The 17599-nt window shown below is 36.4% G+C and overlaps 1 protein-coding gene across 5 annotated transcripts; it reads right to left on the bottom strand.

Annotated features, from left to right (window-relative positions):
• Positions 1-17: 17 nt before the first annotated feature.
• Positions 18-16489, bottom strand: LOC129276269 (protein DDI1 homolog 2-like). Of its 5 annotated transcripts, none has more exons than XM_064109884.1 (9): positions 16346-16489; positions 12624-12929; positions 9894-10115; positions 8648-8774; positions 7300-7427; positions 6491-6619; positions 5931-6034; positions 5111-5291; positions 18-4342 (listed from the first exon to the last, which is right to left on the bottom strand). In XM_064109884.1, exons 2-9 carry the CDS (start codon positions 12877-12879, stop codon positions 4062-4064), a joined length of 1428 nt encoding a protein of 475 aa, XP_063965954.1. In that variant the 5' UTR covers positions 12880-12929; positions 16346-16489; the 3' UTR covers positions 18-4061. The 5 variants fall into 5 exon arrangements, with proteins under 5 accessions (XP_063965954.1, XP_063965953.1, XP_063965956.1 ...); XM_064109883.1 differs by lacking the exon at positions 16346-16489 and adding an exon at positions 16030-16169; XM_064109886.1 differs by lacking the exon at positions 16346-16489 and adding an exon at positions 16030-16112 and having other exon boundaries at positions 18-4333.
• Positions 16490-17599: the final 1110 nt, after the last annotated feature.

The raw sequence follows: 17599 nt of genomic DNA, 5'->3' as shown, positions 1-17599 counted from the left end.
GTAAGACAAAGGACAAGTTTGGTATTTTGTAAATAAGTTCATGTTTCTGTTTGTACATGTCCAACACTGTAATATATGTAACACATAAAATTGTTGCTTCTGGTAGTAGAATGAGAAAATGGAAAGGATTGAGAGGATGGAGGCAGACAGATGGGGAGAGTAAGAGAAGACAAGGTAGAAATAGAGAAAGGAGAGGAGATCAAGAGGAAGGAAGAGGAAACGGAGAGGAAGAGGAAAATGAGAGGGAGAAGATAAATAAGGAGACATAAAGGGGGAGAAGTACAACAGACAGATACAATACAGAAATATAAAATGAAAACATCTTCATTGGTCTCCTATACTTACAATAAAATTCACTCACAATAATCAATTTCAGAATAAAATGGTATAAAAACGTATCTGATCAGGATTGATGTCAAACTTTTGGAATGCACAACTACAATTAAACAGTAATCAATCATGGATACTTATGGGGTCATTATGCTGTAAGCCTTAAATTGAAATATATTATGCATTGAAAGTTTGAAAAGTTATGAAAAGATAGTAAAATGCCTCAATCAACCTTTTAGTTTATAAATATTTCATGTCTGTAAGACTTGTCTTCAGACATCAGGTATGTATTTTCAGGTGCTGTTTTCTTTTGAGGGGTATCTGGATTAAGTACAAAATCTTTGAGAACAAATCTTTCGGAATGGTATTCAAATGCCTTTCAAAATTATAATTTTAGTAAAATGTCTCTGTTGGCACCTTAACAACATTGTTTAAACATGACACAGATTTACCTGCTGAATAAATTAATATGTATCATGACAATGAAATTCTACAATGTCATGGTTACTTTAGAAATTGTAGATAATGTATCACATACTGAATTACCAGGCAAAATAATGAGATGAAGTTGGCAAGTATCGTCATTTGTTGAATACAACATGTATGTGCATTTGTCTGAAAAATGAAACCAAATAGATTGCCATTCTTTCATTTCAATGCCTTGCTTTCCCGTGCAAAGATTTACAAGTTAGAAGAAGTATTGAGGTCACATTCAAATATTTGACAACAAAATTGGAAAATTCCATGAAATAATCAACATGTATGTATGCTAGATTTACATTTTTCACCATTCTCACTTCACTTTGGGATTTAATTTGAAAGCATTACAGTTTTCATATGATAGAGACAAATTCTTCGGAAATGTCCCATATTTAGTTGGTTGGATGTACAAGGTACATACAGTACATATAGCCTGATTTTCATAAAATTGTAAAAATGTAATGATTAAAATATTGGTCAAAAACTCTAAATATTACATTAGAAATTATAGGGCAATATTAAAAATCTGATAATATAAATGCTTCTGTAAGTACTTCAGTTTAGAAGTGTCAGTAATTACTTGTTCAACAATTGTTTTGAGAATAAGTGACCCGAATGACTTTGTTATATGTTACACGTTTGCAACAGTTGGAATGTGTGAAAAACATACCAGTAAAACCAAAACACTTTTCCAACATTACACTTTAATGCAACATTCCTTGGTCTCATTACTGTTTTGTCTAAGCATCACTTAATCTAATACTCACTTGGTCTAATTGTCACTTAATAGTATTATTTTGCACTTTGCCACATTAAAAAAAAGTTCACTTAATCATATACAGTAGACGGGTGATGATAGACCAAGTGGATACAAGTTAGTCTACTTGCACAGACCCTGATAGAAACTTTGATCAACAAGTGCATACCTGCCAACCTTTTATAACCGAAATAAGTATTCTTATAATGAAAATAAGGTATTTTTTGACAAAAAGAGTATTTTTAAAAATTTGTCTCAATGTAACAATCGCCAGCCTGTTGTAGTGAGATCGGTGAAAAAAACATGTGAAATGACTCTACTTGAAAACTTGATAATTCACCCTTTTAAAAATGTGCTTGTAGGCAAGAATTTACTTGTTCTTTTCATGCAACAAGTTACTGGCCCGACGGTGATTTTTACCGGTCTGGGACTGTCGGACCGGCACTGGTGTCACACGCTGTGTATAATACATACTCCATGATCAATAATTATTAAAAAAAAGTAACAAATCATACAAAAAAGTATTGGTGTAGTTACAGCAAAAAAGAGGAAAGAGGAAAAAGAGGAATACTCTAAATAGGGAATGGTTGGCATGTCTGCAAGTGGGTCTCCTCTCAAGAGTAGCACATATAAAACTTGTTTCAATTCCTGACAGAGAAGGCCTTCTGTTCACTCCTTTATTTAACAGCAGACGAGATATGAGTAGAGCCTAATAACTGGATAATCAGACAAATATCTAATCAGGCTAAATGGCAATTAGACCAAATGAACTGGTTGTAGACGAACAAGGATGAGGTGTGAGACCAAACATTGACTGGACCATGTTGTCCGAGACCAAATTAAGAGTAGACCAAGTGGCAATTTACCGCATGAGGTGGCATTTACCAACTCTTTGTAATCAAAGTTCCTTTGCAACAGACAATTTCAAAATGGATTAGCTCACTCATTATTGAAGGTACAAGTACATGAATTCACATAAACAAACCTTTACATTTAAAAACATTATCTAAAATTATTATAAAACACTTGGTATTAACTGATAACTTATCAAGAAAATTCAGTGACTACAGCATGTTCAAGTAAATTTCCTTGACGTTTTGGTCATCTTGCAAAGCAAGTTGGTCATCAATATCTGGCCGATATGGAGATAGTCTCATGCATAACATGCAGTAATAAAATTGACACTTAAAATGTCTTTGTGTGTGAAAAGAAAATTACTGTCAAGGTTCACCACAAAGTTTGATTCTTGGAAGTGATTGGGAAAAGGCTCAAGTTAACTTTAATCAATATTACCTATGGCAGGCAGTAGCAGCCTTATCCTCTGTCTCTCCCTCAATGACTGAATACATGAGCAGCGATAGCAAGAACTGATAAGAGATACACTTGGGTCTTACCAACAGTCACATGCCATGTACACATTTTGTGAGTATATGGGACTACATACATGTGACATCGACCCAAGGGTTCCCACACTCTGCTCTTTCTATGAACATCCTAATTTACAAGGATGTAGTCAAGGCCAGTACTTCCGAGCCATGAGGCCGGTACTTCCGTGCCACGAGGGTGCTGGAGAAAGCCTTCTCCTATAGACTTTATACATGTGACTCGGCCAAGGTAAAGGCCGGCAATATGTGGCCTACACTTTATCTCTGCTAGTTTGAAATTCTTCCAAAATGAACAAGTAAAGTTATTGCAGAATTCATGCAAGCACAAATAGTATGACTTCAATTTATGACCTTGCTAAAAAGACATTCTTTATAATGCTTAAAATTTTTCCCACTTAATTAGTTGAGGGTTGGTCTACACACATATGAAGGTGCACATCTTTACTTTGTTCTTTTTTTTTTCTGATTCTGAAAATAAGTGATTTTTTTTCTTCAATTTATTGTTTGCAAGTTTATTTTCAGATAGCGGTAATTAATTTATAGTCAGAACATTGTGCGCTTAGTAACATCTGAATTATAAATAATTATTCATTATTCTATAATCACTGAGACGACATCGGCCTCCAACTTTGCAAATTTGTGTAGAAGAATATTATTCACAAAGATCGAGTACTAAAATCTTTATGTGATTGGCAGGAAAGAATTCCTCAAAAAGCATTCAGCACCAAAATCGGTAGCCTGGCTTAGCAGGAGTAATACAGGAGCACCTTTAACCCCTTACAATATAAATACCCTTTTTTTTACAATCATTGCGACAATAAGACATTAGGATGAAAGCTGATTGCATGTTCTATTTTATGGTGCGATGGTTACAAATTGTATCCATGCTCTGCTTGGATCAGGTCACAGGATTTTCAAGCGTGCCAAAAACTCAAAAGAGTCGACACGTTTCTTTATTGTAGCAGTTGGAAGCACTTGACTTGCTGAGACATTGACACGTTGATGACACAAAAAATCAAAGACACCGTAAGAAATAGCGTATATCAAAACTCGCAAAAAATTCTTGGAATGACATCCTGCCCCGCACACTGTTCATACTCGCGGGTGGGTCACCGTTTCGGGACTGATACTGACTTGGCAAAGAGTGCCATCATGGCTTTGTTCACATTGCCCCCTGTTTTCCGGAGTTCTGCCAGGACTAGGTCGCGAGGGTAGCCCATGTCGACGAGCTTTTTGACGTCCGCTTCTGGGAACATTCGAGAGGCGGCAGCAGCGGATGATGATGACGAGGATGACGAATTGGAGGTTGCAGGTGACCCCAAGACCCTTCCTGAGCTTGAACCGGCGCCAGAGGCAGTCGCCCCTGAAGTGGAAGGCCCACCTACAGCACCTAAGGACAAAAATAGCAAGGTTCAAATAACAAGTCACAACAAATGGGCATTATAAAATTATAAATGTTGTATTTACTTTGGAAACAATAAAGCTAAACTAATGTAGTTGCAGCAAACAATCATTTCATGTGCAAATCTTTAAAAGCGAAGGTCAATTGTTCTTAAATATGGTACATCTACATAAACCTAACTAGTGAAATCATGAAATCAATGCTGAAAACTATCACACTGAAGATAACCAACACAGATAAACACATGTGGGACAGTGTAGTATCATTGCTTGGGAAAAGACCTGACACCTAGCTTGAATGCCACGCCAAATTTGCCAATTTCTAAGCAATTTCGCATTTTCTACCAGAATAATTGGGCACATATCTCTTTTCCATTTATGCACAGAAATACCTGGGTGGCAATTTATTGGATTATGCCTGAATTCATTTTGAATTATTACCAAAACTGGCATATATGTAAAGCCTTTAAAGTATAACTTGAATACTGCAACCAAAAAAGCAGGGGGCCGTTTCATAAAGCTGTTCGTAAGTTAAGAGCGACTTTAAGAACGACTGGTGATCCTTTCTTGCGCGCTAAATCATCGCCAATGGTGTGTACCATTTACCACAAGAAAGGATCACCAGTCGTTCTTATAGTCGCTCTTAACTTACAAACAGCTTTATGAAACACCCGCCCGCAGTCTAATGATTCAACAAGCGATATAAAAGCAAGAGGGGAAAGACTCTTGTTTGTACTCTTTCACTGTCTCTGTGTACCTGATTCTGCTGCTGATTTAGCCAGTGCTTCTGCTAGACTCCTATCTTCCGCTTCTCTCACGTCCATTGGCACACCCTGGCTGTTGCGGTCTACTACCGGTATATCTGCTTCGCTGAGGAATGGTGTCTCCGTCCCCGTGGTACCTATCACCAAACAGCTCCTCTTTAGATCTATACAGCACTGGAAGTAATAATAATTGATATGATTCATAATGCATCAAAGCTAGGACCTAGTTACATAAAGCTTAGCAATTGATCGTGGGGCTGATTTTATGATTGATCATACACAATAATCAATGCATTCAATCATAGAAATCAGTCACTAAGCTCTATGTTACAGGGACCTGACCCCTCTTTGGAGGAAATATAAGAGAAACAAGATGAATATTAAAACAAATGGGGGCAAATGAAAGCTTAACACATTTCAAGCTTCCTTATTAGTAACATGGACACATCACAACTCATGATTGCGCAATTCACACATAAATCAAACAAGAGAAAACATAGCCAACGGTTTCAATTCGCATACCAGCAATCAAGATTCAAGTTTGCCTTCACAAGAAAGATATCCAAGGCATGTTACTTTGTCAATTAATATTTATAGGCCTCTAAATTTTTTTTTTGAAATGTCAATTCGTAAGAAACTGATAACCAGGGATGCAATCGAGGCAGCCTTGGGGCCTTATTTAGCCAGCCTTGGCCTTGGTCTCGGCCAGAGTCACGTATACAAAGTTTACGGGAGAGGGTCTTCTCCAACGGCCTCATGACTCGGAAGTACTGGCCTTGACTAAACCCAGCTGATAACATTCAGAACTGTTACCTGATGTCTTTTAAGCATATCAAGACCAAGAAGCATGTCCATAGGTTGATCTTCAAGAATTGAGAATGATGACTGTAGGTAGACACCGCCTATTTGAATCTGACCTGCAGAGAGAGATATATATATATATATATATAATACAACTGCCACTTGGTCTACACCCACTTGGTCACTTCATTTTGGTCTCGTCCCACATGGTCTAATCCTAGTTTGTCCATTAACCAATTCATTACAACAAAATTGGTCTATGATCATCTATCTAAGCCTGCCAATAACTACAGCATTAAAGCATTACAGAAAGAAGAGTGGAAATTGTTTCAAGGCCACCCCAAGAAAAAGTAGATTTGAATGACGAGACAACATAACTCTGGAAATTTCATCAGTATCAGATGTAAAATAAGAAAGTTATGACACTTCAAAGTGCCACTATTTCTACAAAAGTTATAAGCAAATCCTGGTTGATACGCAAATTAGGGAACTGGTGACGTCACCCGCTCATTATGAGCGCCAATCATAATTCCCACAATGACCCAATCAAACTACAGAGATTTCAATCTTACCTAAATGTACCCTGCCGATGATCTTTTGGGTGCCGACCCCCTTGGCCACGCCCGCCCATCGTTTATCTACCAGTCTCATGATGTTACACCTCTCGGCACACGCTTGACTCATGATCGTCATCTGGGCTCCTGAAATAGTTGAACAAAATATTGTTAACATTCCTTATGACAATAAAAATGCAGCTGAAACTGTTAAGACTCGAATTTGGGCTTTTATCGAGGTTTGCGCAAAGGATTTTCTGTCATAGGCCTTGAGACTACAGTAGGTCCCACAGCAAATTACATACCCTTTCTCGCGTTCAGGTTTACAAGTGATTTAGGGGGTTTTTCTTCTATTTTTTGGTATTTTCACACTCTCTTTGCGTTACACACCTTCCTATGAAAAATGCCCTTTTTGGTGTGTGCTTTTTTTCTCGCGGATGCTGTCCACTCCCCCGATCCTCAACCACAATACTGATCATGTGATATTGATGTTAAGTGCCATCGAGTCGATCTTGACTCCTGATGACCCCACCCATGTTGTTCTCTCCTGTGTACGTATGCTCAGTTCTCTCAATTAATGATCATAGTACATTTTATATTCATGAACGCACTCAATCTCACCAATCAACCTACTCATGTTACAAATTTCTCAGTGAATAAGTTTCAAACAGCGATATATATATATATATATATAAAGCTCTTCTTGGACATAAAACAAGTTTGCCCTATTTTAGTGTTTGGGATCAATTTTAGTATTTGTTATCAATTTTAGCCATTAGTGGAACACCCCCAGGGACTGTACACAATACCCGTGTATATCTTCTTACCTGAATCTACAAAAGCTTTCACTGGATGACCGTTGACCGTACAATCGATGTAGAGCATTACGACCTGGCCAAAACTCTCTGGTGCATGCTCCATGGCCGTCTCCATATTGGCTTCTACATTCTGCAGCCTGAGTGAAATAAATGATATGATGTTCATGAAATCAGAAAATGAATTCTTTCAAGCGTTTATTCTTCAACCTTTCTCAAATCTTTAAAAACGTACTTGTTCTCATGTTAGATTATTTTGTTTAGGGGCGGTATGTTACAATGTTTTGTTAATTTTTCATTTAGTATTTATGTATTTTATTTTAAGTATACCTGTATTAGACTTAATCACCTCTTTTGTACAGCGCATAGAGATTCTGTCGAATATTATGCGCTATATAAGCATCTATTATTATTATTATTATTATTGGTAACATCAGCGTTCTCTTTATTTATTGAACTGATCTTTGTGAAATACTTCAAAATAAACAAATTCAGAGAAGACTGTAGTAGTTCCAAAGTACACTATTATATCTTTTGTGGGCATATGTTGGTCCTGAAAAGGACCACCCAAACTTGACATTTCGACAATTGTGTTCTTCCTATCTTCAGGAGAAAGAAAGGACCAACATATGACCACAAAAGAATACATGGTGTACCATGAAACCACTGCACCCTTCTTCTTTGCCATGGAAACCTTCAGAAGTTAAATTCAGAGGCCCGTATTCTGAAGTCGGGTTTAACTTAAACTCAGGTTTAACGTTGTGGTTTAAGTATGGACAGCCAATTGTTACATAAATCACCAACGGTAGAGATATCATATTTCAGCTCATTTGGCTCTCAAATCATTCATAATTGTCTAGGAAGTATATATAGATTATTGTCTTCACCATCGATGAATCAGGAAAGAGCACAGTAAACATAAGAAACATACAACTTAATAAAAAATTTGATACTTTTGGCTTCCCATACTTAAACCACAACTTTAAACCTGAGTCTAAGTTAAACCTGACTTCAGAATACGGGCCTATGAAAACAATATGAATCACAGTGAGAAATTCACAAATTTTCCTAGTGTGGAAAGAAGTTGGTAATTAAATATGTGCCAATATAAGGGGGGGTTTGGTGATTACCCTACTTTAAACACTTTTCAAAATCAAACGAAAGATACTAATGCAATAAAATGGTTTGTCCTGAGCCAATCAGATGCAAGGATTTCAGCTGTAGCAGGTATCAGTTTTGAGTCACCGACTTTTTGTTTCATGAAATGCTCCCGTGTTTAATGGCTTCTCAAAGTTCTTGTTCCGAATCATGATGAAGTGCGCCTTTACACTGCTGTACAGAGAGAACGTGTGGGACTTACCTTATAGTTTCAGCTATCTTAGTTTGTGCACTGAGATCAAACGGATCTGCATTTAGTAAGAGAATCCGCTGTCTTTCACGCTCGGCTCTCTCCTTCCGCTGTCTCTCAAGCACCTCTGTGAATTTTTCTGCAAAAAATAAATGAGGACACATGCAAATATTGACATAAGTACTATACTACCAAAATTACAACTTCTATACATTGCCATTCAGGGCTCGAATTAATCCAAAGCCGCCCAAGACCATGGCCTTCGATGACCTCAGAATGGCCTTGATGTCCTTCCAAGTGTTTGTGGACTGAAGGTCAAAATAAGCGCCCTTTTTGTCTGAAGCCTTGGTGCCCTGTGTTAATCCAAAACATGTGTCCCATTGAAAAGTATGTTTTACTATTGATGCCCTTTTTTACTGGTCTTGGATGTCCCTAAAGTGAGCACTACAGTACCTTCCCTTCCTTGAAGTACCCTTTTAAAAAATAGGCCTTGTTCCTTTAAATTCTTAATTCGAGCCCCGCCATTGTCAGAACAAAGAGGCCCATTTCCTGAACCCGGTTCATTTTAATAAACTCTGTTCTAAAGTTGTGGTTTAACTACATGTACGCATTGTGACGTCATTAACGAGCAGCTGCCCCATATATGTTATACAATATAAACTGCATAAATCTCAAATTTTCAATGGTTCGTGATGACTTATTTTTGTTTTCAGTTTAGGAACAGGTGTGAAATGACTTGTATATTGCTATACAACAAATACAGTAAAAACCATTTTCAGTATTCTGAGAAATTGACATTTCATTCATTTCTTACTATACGATATGTAGTAAAGCTGCTCGCATACATGTATAATGTCACAAATCAAATGATTAAAATTCTAATAACTTTTTTTATTCTTTGATGGATTTTTCTAAAACCTTCTGCAATATTTCTAATTATTTTTTATTTTTTTAATCATTTTTTTATCTTTTTATTTTTTCATTTTTACAATAAACTTTTTGTCAGGGTGAACTTCCCCTGTAGGAATTTTACATCATTATACATAGTAGTCATTTCTATTTTTACCGATTAATTACCAAAAGCACATTGTCAAAATACTGTGCTGTGTCTTTTAGCAGGGATCCCACATTAAAGGTGCAACGAGTCTTTTCATTTTGGCTTTCCAGATGATGAAATTTGATGATTGGTAATGAAAAACCGCTCGCAGGATTCCTCACTTTTGACAAGGTGTCTAATGAACCTGCTCTCTAAACTTACGTAGATTGTCTTCATTTAGGGCTTCCGCTAAAGGTGGGTTGTTCTCTTTCAAAATAGCCACCTCGGCTGGGTTGGCCTTCAGCATCTCCATCAGTCTAGCTGGGTCCTCTTCAATGGGGCCTGGTCTTGGAACTGGTCTAGTGGATGGCCCAGCACCAGTTGGTCTAGGTCCTCTTGGAGACGACCCAGGTACTCTGATATTGCTGAAGTCAGGAAGTCGAGCTGTGAGAGGAAATGAAGATGGAAACTATAAGTGACAATAAATTTTAAGAAGAAAATATCAAGGGCAAAATATCTAGGCTTACATTAAAATGATAAAATTTGTGGAAGATAAAAAGAAAGTGCATTCAAATTCATCCCATGCAGGTAAGTAAATAATTTTGATTTTTCAGGGCCCCATAACACAAAGGTTAGCTATTAATCGCTAAATGAAATGGACTATCAAGATCATTGTTGCATGCACACTTTTCTAATTAGACTGACGAGGAACCAATCAGAGTTGCTCTTTCAAATTAGTGATTAATCGCTAACCTTTGTGTCACGGGCCCAAGGACTTTTTTTCACATTGGGGCAATTTCTTTCAATTTTAAAGGGCTACTTTTTGCAAATATGCAGTAAAAAGCAAATATCATTATTCTACCCTATGTAGGATATTGATTTTCTAAATATTCTTCAATATGTTTTGTGGTCAATCAGGGGGGGGGGATTAAATGGGGGATGGTGGATTTTGCCCCCAAACTGCTTCAAAGGAGCCCTGGGAAATAAAGAAGAGCCCCTAAACATTCCAATTCACTGCAATGTTAAAGCTCATCCAATGTTGCAGATTTAGACAGTTGTTTGAGAAAAGTAGCCCCCGAAAATACAAAATAATTTTTTTTTTGCCTGCAAGACAAGATGGTAGGATGGGAGGCAAAAATTTCCTCTCATCCTTGTGTACTTTTTGTATGCTGATTCCAGGATATTTATGAAGAATGTTATGGGAAAATGGCACATCAAAAAGAATAGTTCTCAATATTTACAATATGACAACAACAAAAAACAAGTGGAATGCCTCTGGCCGTCTCACCTGCATCACGCGATTCAATATAGCAGCAGTGCTGATTTTGAAAACTACTATAACTCGCACAAGATGTTCAGTGATACTTGGTTACTCTTATTTCCACGTTTTATGAACTAGACCAATACACTTATAGAGATATGATGGCAATTCAACAAATACCCCCAACGTGGCCAAAGTTCTTTGACCTTACATGACCTTTGACCTTGATCATGTGACCTGAAACTCGCACAGGATGTTCAGTGATACTTGATTACTATTATGTCCAAGTTTTATGAACTAGACCAACACACTTTCAAATTTATGGCTGTAATTCAACAAATACCCCAATTTGGCCAAAGTTCATTGACCCTAAATGACCTTTGACCTTGATCATGTGACCTGAAACTTGCACAGGATGTTCAGTAATACTTGATTACTATTATGTCTAAGTTTCATGAATCAGATCCATAAACTTTCAAAGTTATGATGGTAATTCAACAGATACCCCCAATTCGGCCAAAGTTCATTGACGCTAAATGACCTTTGACCTTGGTCATGTGATGTGAAACTCATGCAGGATGTTCAGTGATACTTGATTAACCTTATGTATAAGTTTCATGAACTAGGTCCATATATTTTCTAAGTTATGATGACATTTCAAAAACTTAACCTTAGGTTAAGATTTTGATGTTGATTCCCCCAACATGGTCTAAGTTCATTGACCCTAAATGACTTTTGACCTTGGTCATGTGACATGAAACTCAGGCAGGATGTTCAGTGATACTTGATTAACCTTATGGCCAAGTTTCATGAACTAGGTCCATATACTTTCTAAGTTATGCTGTCATTTCAAAAACTTAACCTCAGGTTAAGATTTGGTGTTGACGCCGCCGTCGCCGTCGGAAAAGCGGCGCCTATAGTCTCACTCTGCTATGCAGGTGAGACAAAAACCAACTGAAATGGTTTCATAGGCTGTTCATTTAATATTAAGATGTCCAATATCTACACCTCTATGTGAAGTGAAAACTATGTAACTCTCTGAACTAATGAGTAATGCAATGGTTTTGATTACTTAGTTTAACATAAAACACCCATTCTTCATTATAAACTTTTTTTCACAATTAATATGAGAGATCTTTTTTTTAATTGAAACCAATTACCAAAAGTAAAATTTATCTTTCAAATTGAACGGTAGAAACTAAATTTTTCCATCACTTATTTTTGGACTTGAAGTTTACCACCCACTAGATTTTAAAAATATATATCAATTTACCACTGAAAATTAATAAACAAAGATATCTGGTATTCCATGTGTTAATTGAAAATTACAGACATTATAAAGGGTTACGTTTGGGTGATTAAAACTGAGTTGAGTTCCACATGAAAACTTATTGACAAACATTTTTCATGACCAGTCCATTTGCAAATGAGTTGATTCCTCATAATTCTTTAGACCCTCCAAAAAAGAGTAGATATCTTTCGGTCATTAGTAAAATTTCATTAATTTGAAGAAAAAAAAAATCATTAGATACGATTAAAAAAAGAGCAAGTGTTGATTCTGCAACATCTAAAGCTCATAATTTGAATCATCTGAAACAGTACAAATAAAACCCAGGGAAAATATATTTGGGGTGGATAGAACATTTCAAATAAGAATTTATGAACCATAACAAAAAGTGAGGATGTCTTGCCTTGTTGTGATTGCGGATTCTGCGGCGGCATCGTCGGCAACGGCTGGAGGAGGAGGACTTCACCGTCGGATACGCCGTAAGCACTCAGAGTCTTCTTCATGTCCAGCATGGGTCTTCCGTTGAAGAGGATGACACACTCGCTTGCCGACAGCCCTAACTCCATCTCCACCAAGACTTTGAAGTTCTCCAACTCAATCTCCGGACTCACCTCCAGACTTATGAGGGCGTTATCCAAGTTGGCAACACTAACCTTCATTTTTGTTGGGTTTTTTTTACTAAAATAATCGTTGGAACTAGGATGAAAGTCTGTGAACAAGAAAAATACATGTACATGTCACTGCAACATGTAAAAAAAAATATATAAACACAATAAACTTATAATAATTTGCCTTTTCACTTTTGTTTGAAAGACAGTTTGTAATAATGCCTTAGGCACTGTTGGATCAAAGTTGGGCAATTCCATAAAATGATCAACATTTTTGTATGTCTGGCCACCATTTTTCTCAAGTCTTACTTCACTTCAAGTTAATAAACTGACCAAGTCATGGTCCTTTGAGAACATTACAAACTGTCAAAAGAACAAGAAATCAGAGACAGAAAATTTCATGAAGTCCCACATAAAGGGGGTCAGACGTTTATATTTTATGAAATTGCCCAGTTACAATTGTGTCAACTTTGCTATCCATTGCTAACTACAACCTGTGTAAATAACTTCTGCATTGTTTTTTACTTATCTTAGACAAAATCAGATAAAATATCAGTTTATCTTCTAATTTGTTATGAATTCTTATGATTGCAATACTTTGTGACATATTTGAATTTGCAATGTTCTGTTACTTTTTGTGAACGGAAAGTAAATAAATGCAAAATACAAAATGCCATGGTAGCATTGATTAGTGGCCAAATCTAAAATCTCAAGGATTTCATGGAGGTTACAATTACATAGTCATAGAAAGTTATTGTGATATTAACTTTGATACAACAGGGCCCAAAATTCAAAATCAAAAAGCAAGTCAGGATATATCGGAAGAGCCAAGGCACTTGTACCCATTTCATTATGACTGTGCCATGGACCAGTAATGGTCGGAAGATCCATTAAGGGAAACCAAGACACAAAGAGAGAATTGATTGTATTGGAAAGAGTAAAATGAGAGGAAACTTTTTAAACAAGTTCATCAAAATCAGTTATAAAATAAGAGTTATAAAAGTTTGAAAAGTCTTGTAACTCTCCAAAAGGATCCTGAAATTGGTAAACATGAGCACTTCAAAATGGCAAATTTTATACACAAATTTTCCCCTTTATTTTACTACATTTCTGATTATCTTCGCCTAACCTGAACATATGTGGTGTGAATTATACAGTATGCTTTTCCTCACAAGTTGCATGGATGTGATTTGGAAGAAAATGGGGAAAATCAGAAAAAAAATGTACAAAAATGGAGAGTTATCCACAAAATTAGCAATTTAGAAGAATGTTCATCAATTTGAGGATCCCCTTGAAAACTTCCATAATGCTTATTCTCTGAACTGATTTTGATCAAATTACACTGTACTTTGGTACTGAACCTTAATTTTATTCTTTCTTCTCAGATTCAGTTTGATTCTCTCCTTGCGTTTTGGTTTCATTTCCCGCACTGGCATTAAGGCTTAGTCTTCCACTCCTTCCCTTCTCCAGCCTATTCCTTTATTTTTCCTTAATATTATCTCCCTGTTATTCTTGAGACCCAATAATATTCCTTTTCTCATACCACATTTTTTCTTTTGTCCATTTCTAAACCCTCGTTTTCTGTTCTGCCCTCTCCTCTCCTTCTTCTTCTGTGGGTTAGACAGTTATAGTATACTCTGTATTGACTATTGCTTGTCTTAACATGATTAGACCTTTTCCTTTTCTGCCAGCTGCCCACTTAATTTTTTTTTCTTTTTATTTTAATCCGCATTCTTCTTTTTCCTTACCTAGTGACTGACATTCACACATTGACAAGTCTAATAATCTCCATGTAATTCTCATCTCATTCAATGCATCATGTCTTCTCCTTTTCCCTGCACTATTTCTCTCCTGCTCAGTTCTCATTCATCTTTTTCCATGATTAAGTCAACCTAATCTGGGGCTGTATTCTGAAAATTGTCTTAGGAGAAATATTCTTGTATCTTCAGAGTTACAATAAAATCCGTATTCTGAAAATTCTTAGCAATTTTTTTTTTTAGCTGAGCGCACAAGCATACATGTAAGCGTCGCCGTCAGGGGCACAAGGAAAATTACGCCATATCAACAATCATGCTTTGTTTTCTAGAAGACACTTCTACTGGTTGGCCTAAGTATATTATTATTAATAAAAATTAATAATTGGTTGATTGGGCATGTCAGAGATAAAAACAGGGGACGTCCTGACTTTACTTACATTACCATGATTATGGTAGGGGGTCCTAAAGCTACGCACCACCACTCATTCAATGAACAAGGTTATGATATAACCACTCCAATGCGCATGCAATTTCATAGCAAAATGCGCACTCTGTGTATGGAGCTGTGATTGCAGAGTGACGAACGATTCCTAATATTAATAAGTGTTTTCTACAGAGGCTGCAATAAATCACTTAATACAGAGAAAACCAGCAACTGTTTGGAGTTATATTCACTTTGATTTCAAATTTACTATAAGAATATGAACATTATTTAGAAATTTAGGCACAGGAAAAACTTTTTTTTTGCATGATAAATTGAGTGCGTAGCTTTAGGACCCCTTCTAATATCGGGATTTTCATCTTAGACTTAGTGAGTTTTTTTGTGATATTTTCTTCTACAGTAGGTTAAGAATCTTTAGAATATTTAACACAAATTTGTGAAGGATTTGTTAAAATATTTAAAAAAAGTTTGTACAATTTACAGCGATAAGACAATTTTCAGAATACCGAATTTTAAGAGAATTTTAGCATAACGCCATAAGTGAGCTGTTAAGTGTTATTGAATATTGTTAATGTTATCTTGCCGAGTTAATACAAGAATACTTACAAGAAAAGTTAAGAGAATTTTCAGAATACCACCCCACGAACATAGAGTCAAATATCAACACACTCAGTGACTCACTACTACACAATACACTCACTAGACACTACTCAGTGGAGTCATGCGAGTCAAGTCTCAATTCCAATTTCCAGCTGATTCATTCTCATTCACAATGATTCAGCACGGCACGCAAAGCCAACGGCACACAAGCCTCAACCCAAGCACCGACACATCGACTCCAACAAAACTTAAACAAAAGCTACTTTAACTACAGAAAAATCCCAATCAGATCTTATCAAATGTATAACTAAAACTAAAAGGCCAAAATGGCATGACCTTAAATTTTCTTGTCCCATACACAGTCACAAATATGGAAAATTAAAACAAAAGAAACTACCTTACCAAAAGATGTTGTTTGGGAAAGAACACAAGCGCACGAATTTGAGCGACCAATAAAAAGTGCAGTGAATATACGCAAAGGGTACGGGTACGGAACAAAAATAAGAAATCATTACCTACGGTGTCTTCAAAAGAACAAACCCAAGGCCGATTCGTGGAGGGTAGATTGGCCCTCTGTCACAGGCCCTCATTTTAATACTCTCAATAAAAAATAAAATTAAAAAGCAGTTCCTCTTTTTATCTGTGTTGAGGTTGAACTGCTGCTTCAAGATAACTGACGATAAATGCACTGCATTTCTATGTGCATGTGGAGCCTTACTTTTATTTCTTTCGTGCAGAATGATGCTTGCAGTCCAAATAAAAGGAATAAAACCACTTATCCCCAAAACAGCACCAAACCAGGTGGTTCTTTAAACACAACGTGGCGATGCAACAATGGACCATGATGCAACCAGCATCTTGTAGGCCTGGGGGGGGGGGGCTACTGCATGGCCGGGCCACAGGGGGATACGGAAAAAAGCACTTCCTCTTAAATAAGGACACTAATACCGTATTCGGTAAGATTATACACTGATAAGAAAAGTGTTAATTGTTCTAGTATGTTGTTAACATGCTTCTTTGGGGGAATAGTTACGTATATTATCTTCTGCAATCACAAGCTAATTAGGGGGTTAATACCTCACTTTTTACCTGCCGTTTTATAAGGAAAAGAAAATAATTAGCGTTGGAATACACATTAACGATCTCATTGTGAATAAAGGACCTTTTTGAACGAATAAAGTATAACAAAAGCAATGAAAGTATGGATCCCTATCTGTTTCAACTTAAAACTTTGTTCATCATAATTATATAAGTCGGTCGAATTTAATTTTAAGTGACAAGGGTGACTTTCATGGAATCAAACCGTTAAAGCAGTTAAAAAGTGTCTTCAATGCCTAATTCTTGTTGAACAAAAGGGACCAATCGGAATTTGTTCTTGTTCAGATAACATTTAGAAACAGTTGGTGTTATATACATATTTACTTAAGCTAGTATTGAAGACGTGTGAACGTGAAACAAAATTTAATTTCGTTCACAAGAAATCAAAAGCAAAACATGAGTCTCATGTTATATTAACAACTGATAATTTCATGTATCTCGTATTCTCCTTTTATGCTATCAATTTCTTGGTATCCATGGGGATCAAAATATATTTAAAAGTCTTATGCACCTAAAATTCGGCTCGGTGTAAAAATGGCAGAGGTAAAAATGCTGGCAAAGGTAAAAATGGCAGAGGTAAAAATGGCAGAGGTAAAAATGGCAGAGGTAAAGATGGCAGAGGTAAAGATGGCAGAGGTACAGATGGCAGAGGTAAAAATGGCAGAGGTAAAAATGACAGAGGTAAAAATGGCAATGGTAAAAATGGCAGAGGAATGAATAGCAGCAGTAATAATGGCAGAAGTAAAAATGGCTGAGGTAAAAATGATAACACTTGAGTTGGTATTTCTTATTTTTTTCCTGGACTTACATGCACGACCTTCTCATGTCAAATCGCTCTTCTATATTCAAATTTGACATAAAGTTTATTAAAATG

This window comes from Lytechinus pictus, chromosome 14 (assembly GCF_037042905.1).
Source record: "Lytechinus pictus isolate F3 Inbred chromosome 14, Lp3.0, whole genome shotgun sequence".
Taxonomy (NCBI): Eukaryota; Metazoa; Echinodermata; class Echinoidea; order Temnopleuroida; family Toxopneustidae; genus Lytechinus; species Lytechinus pictus.
The sequence above is the reverse complement of the archived record's forward strand: the minus strand, read 5'-3'. Positions and strand labels throughout refer to the sequence as shown.

Coding starts and splice junctions, on each gene's coding strand:
- LOC129276269 (XM_064109885.1), bottom strand. CDS start 15,676: ATGTTCGTGGGGTGGTATTCTGAAAATTCTCTTAACTTTTCTT. Junction 10,116..12,623: donor GAATCCGCAATCACAACAAG/GCAAGACATCCT, acceptor TTCCTCTCACAG/CTCGACTTCCTGACTTCAGC. Junction 5,292..5,930: donor ATATGCTTAAAAGACATCAG/GTAACAGTTCTG, acceptor TATTACTTCCAG/TGCTGTATAGATCTAAAGAG.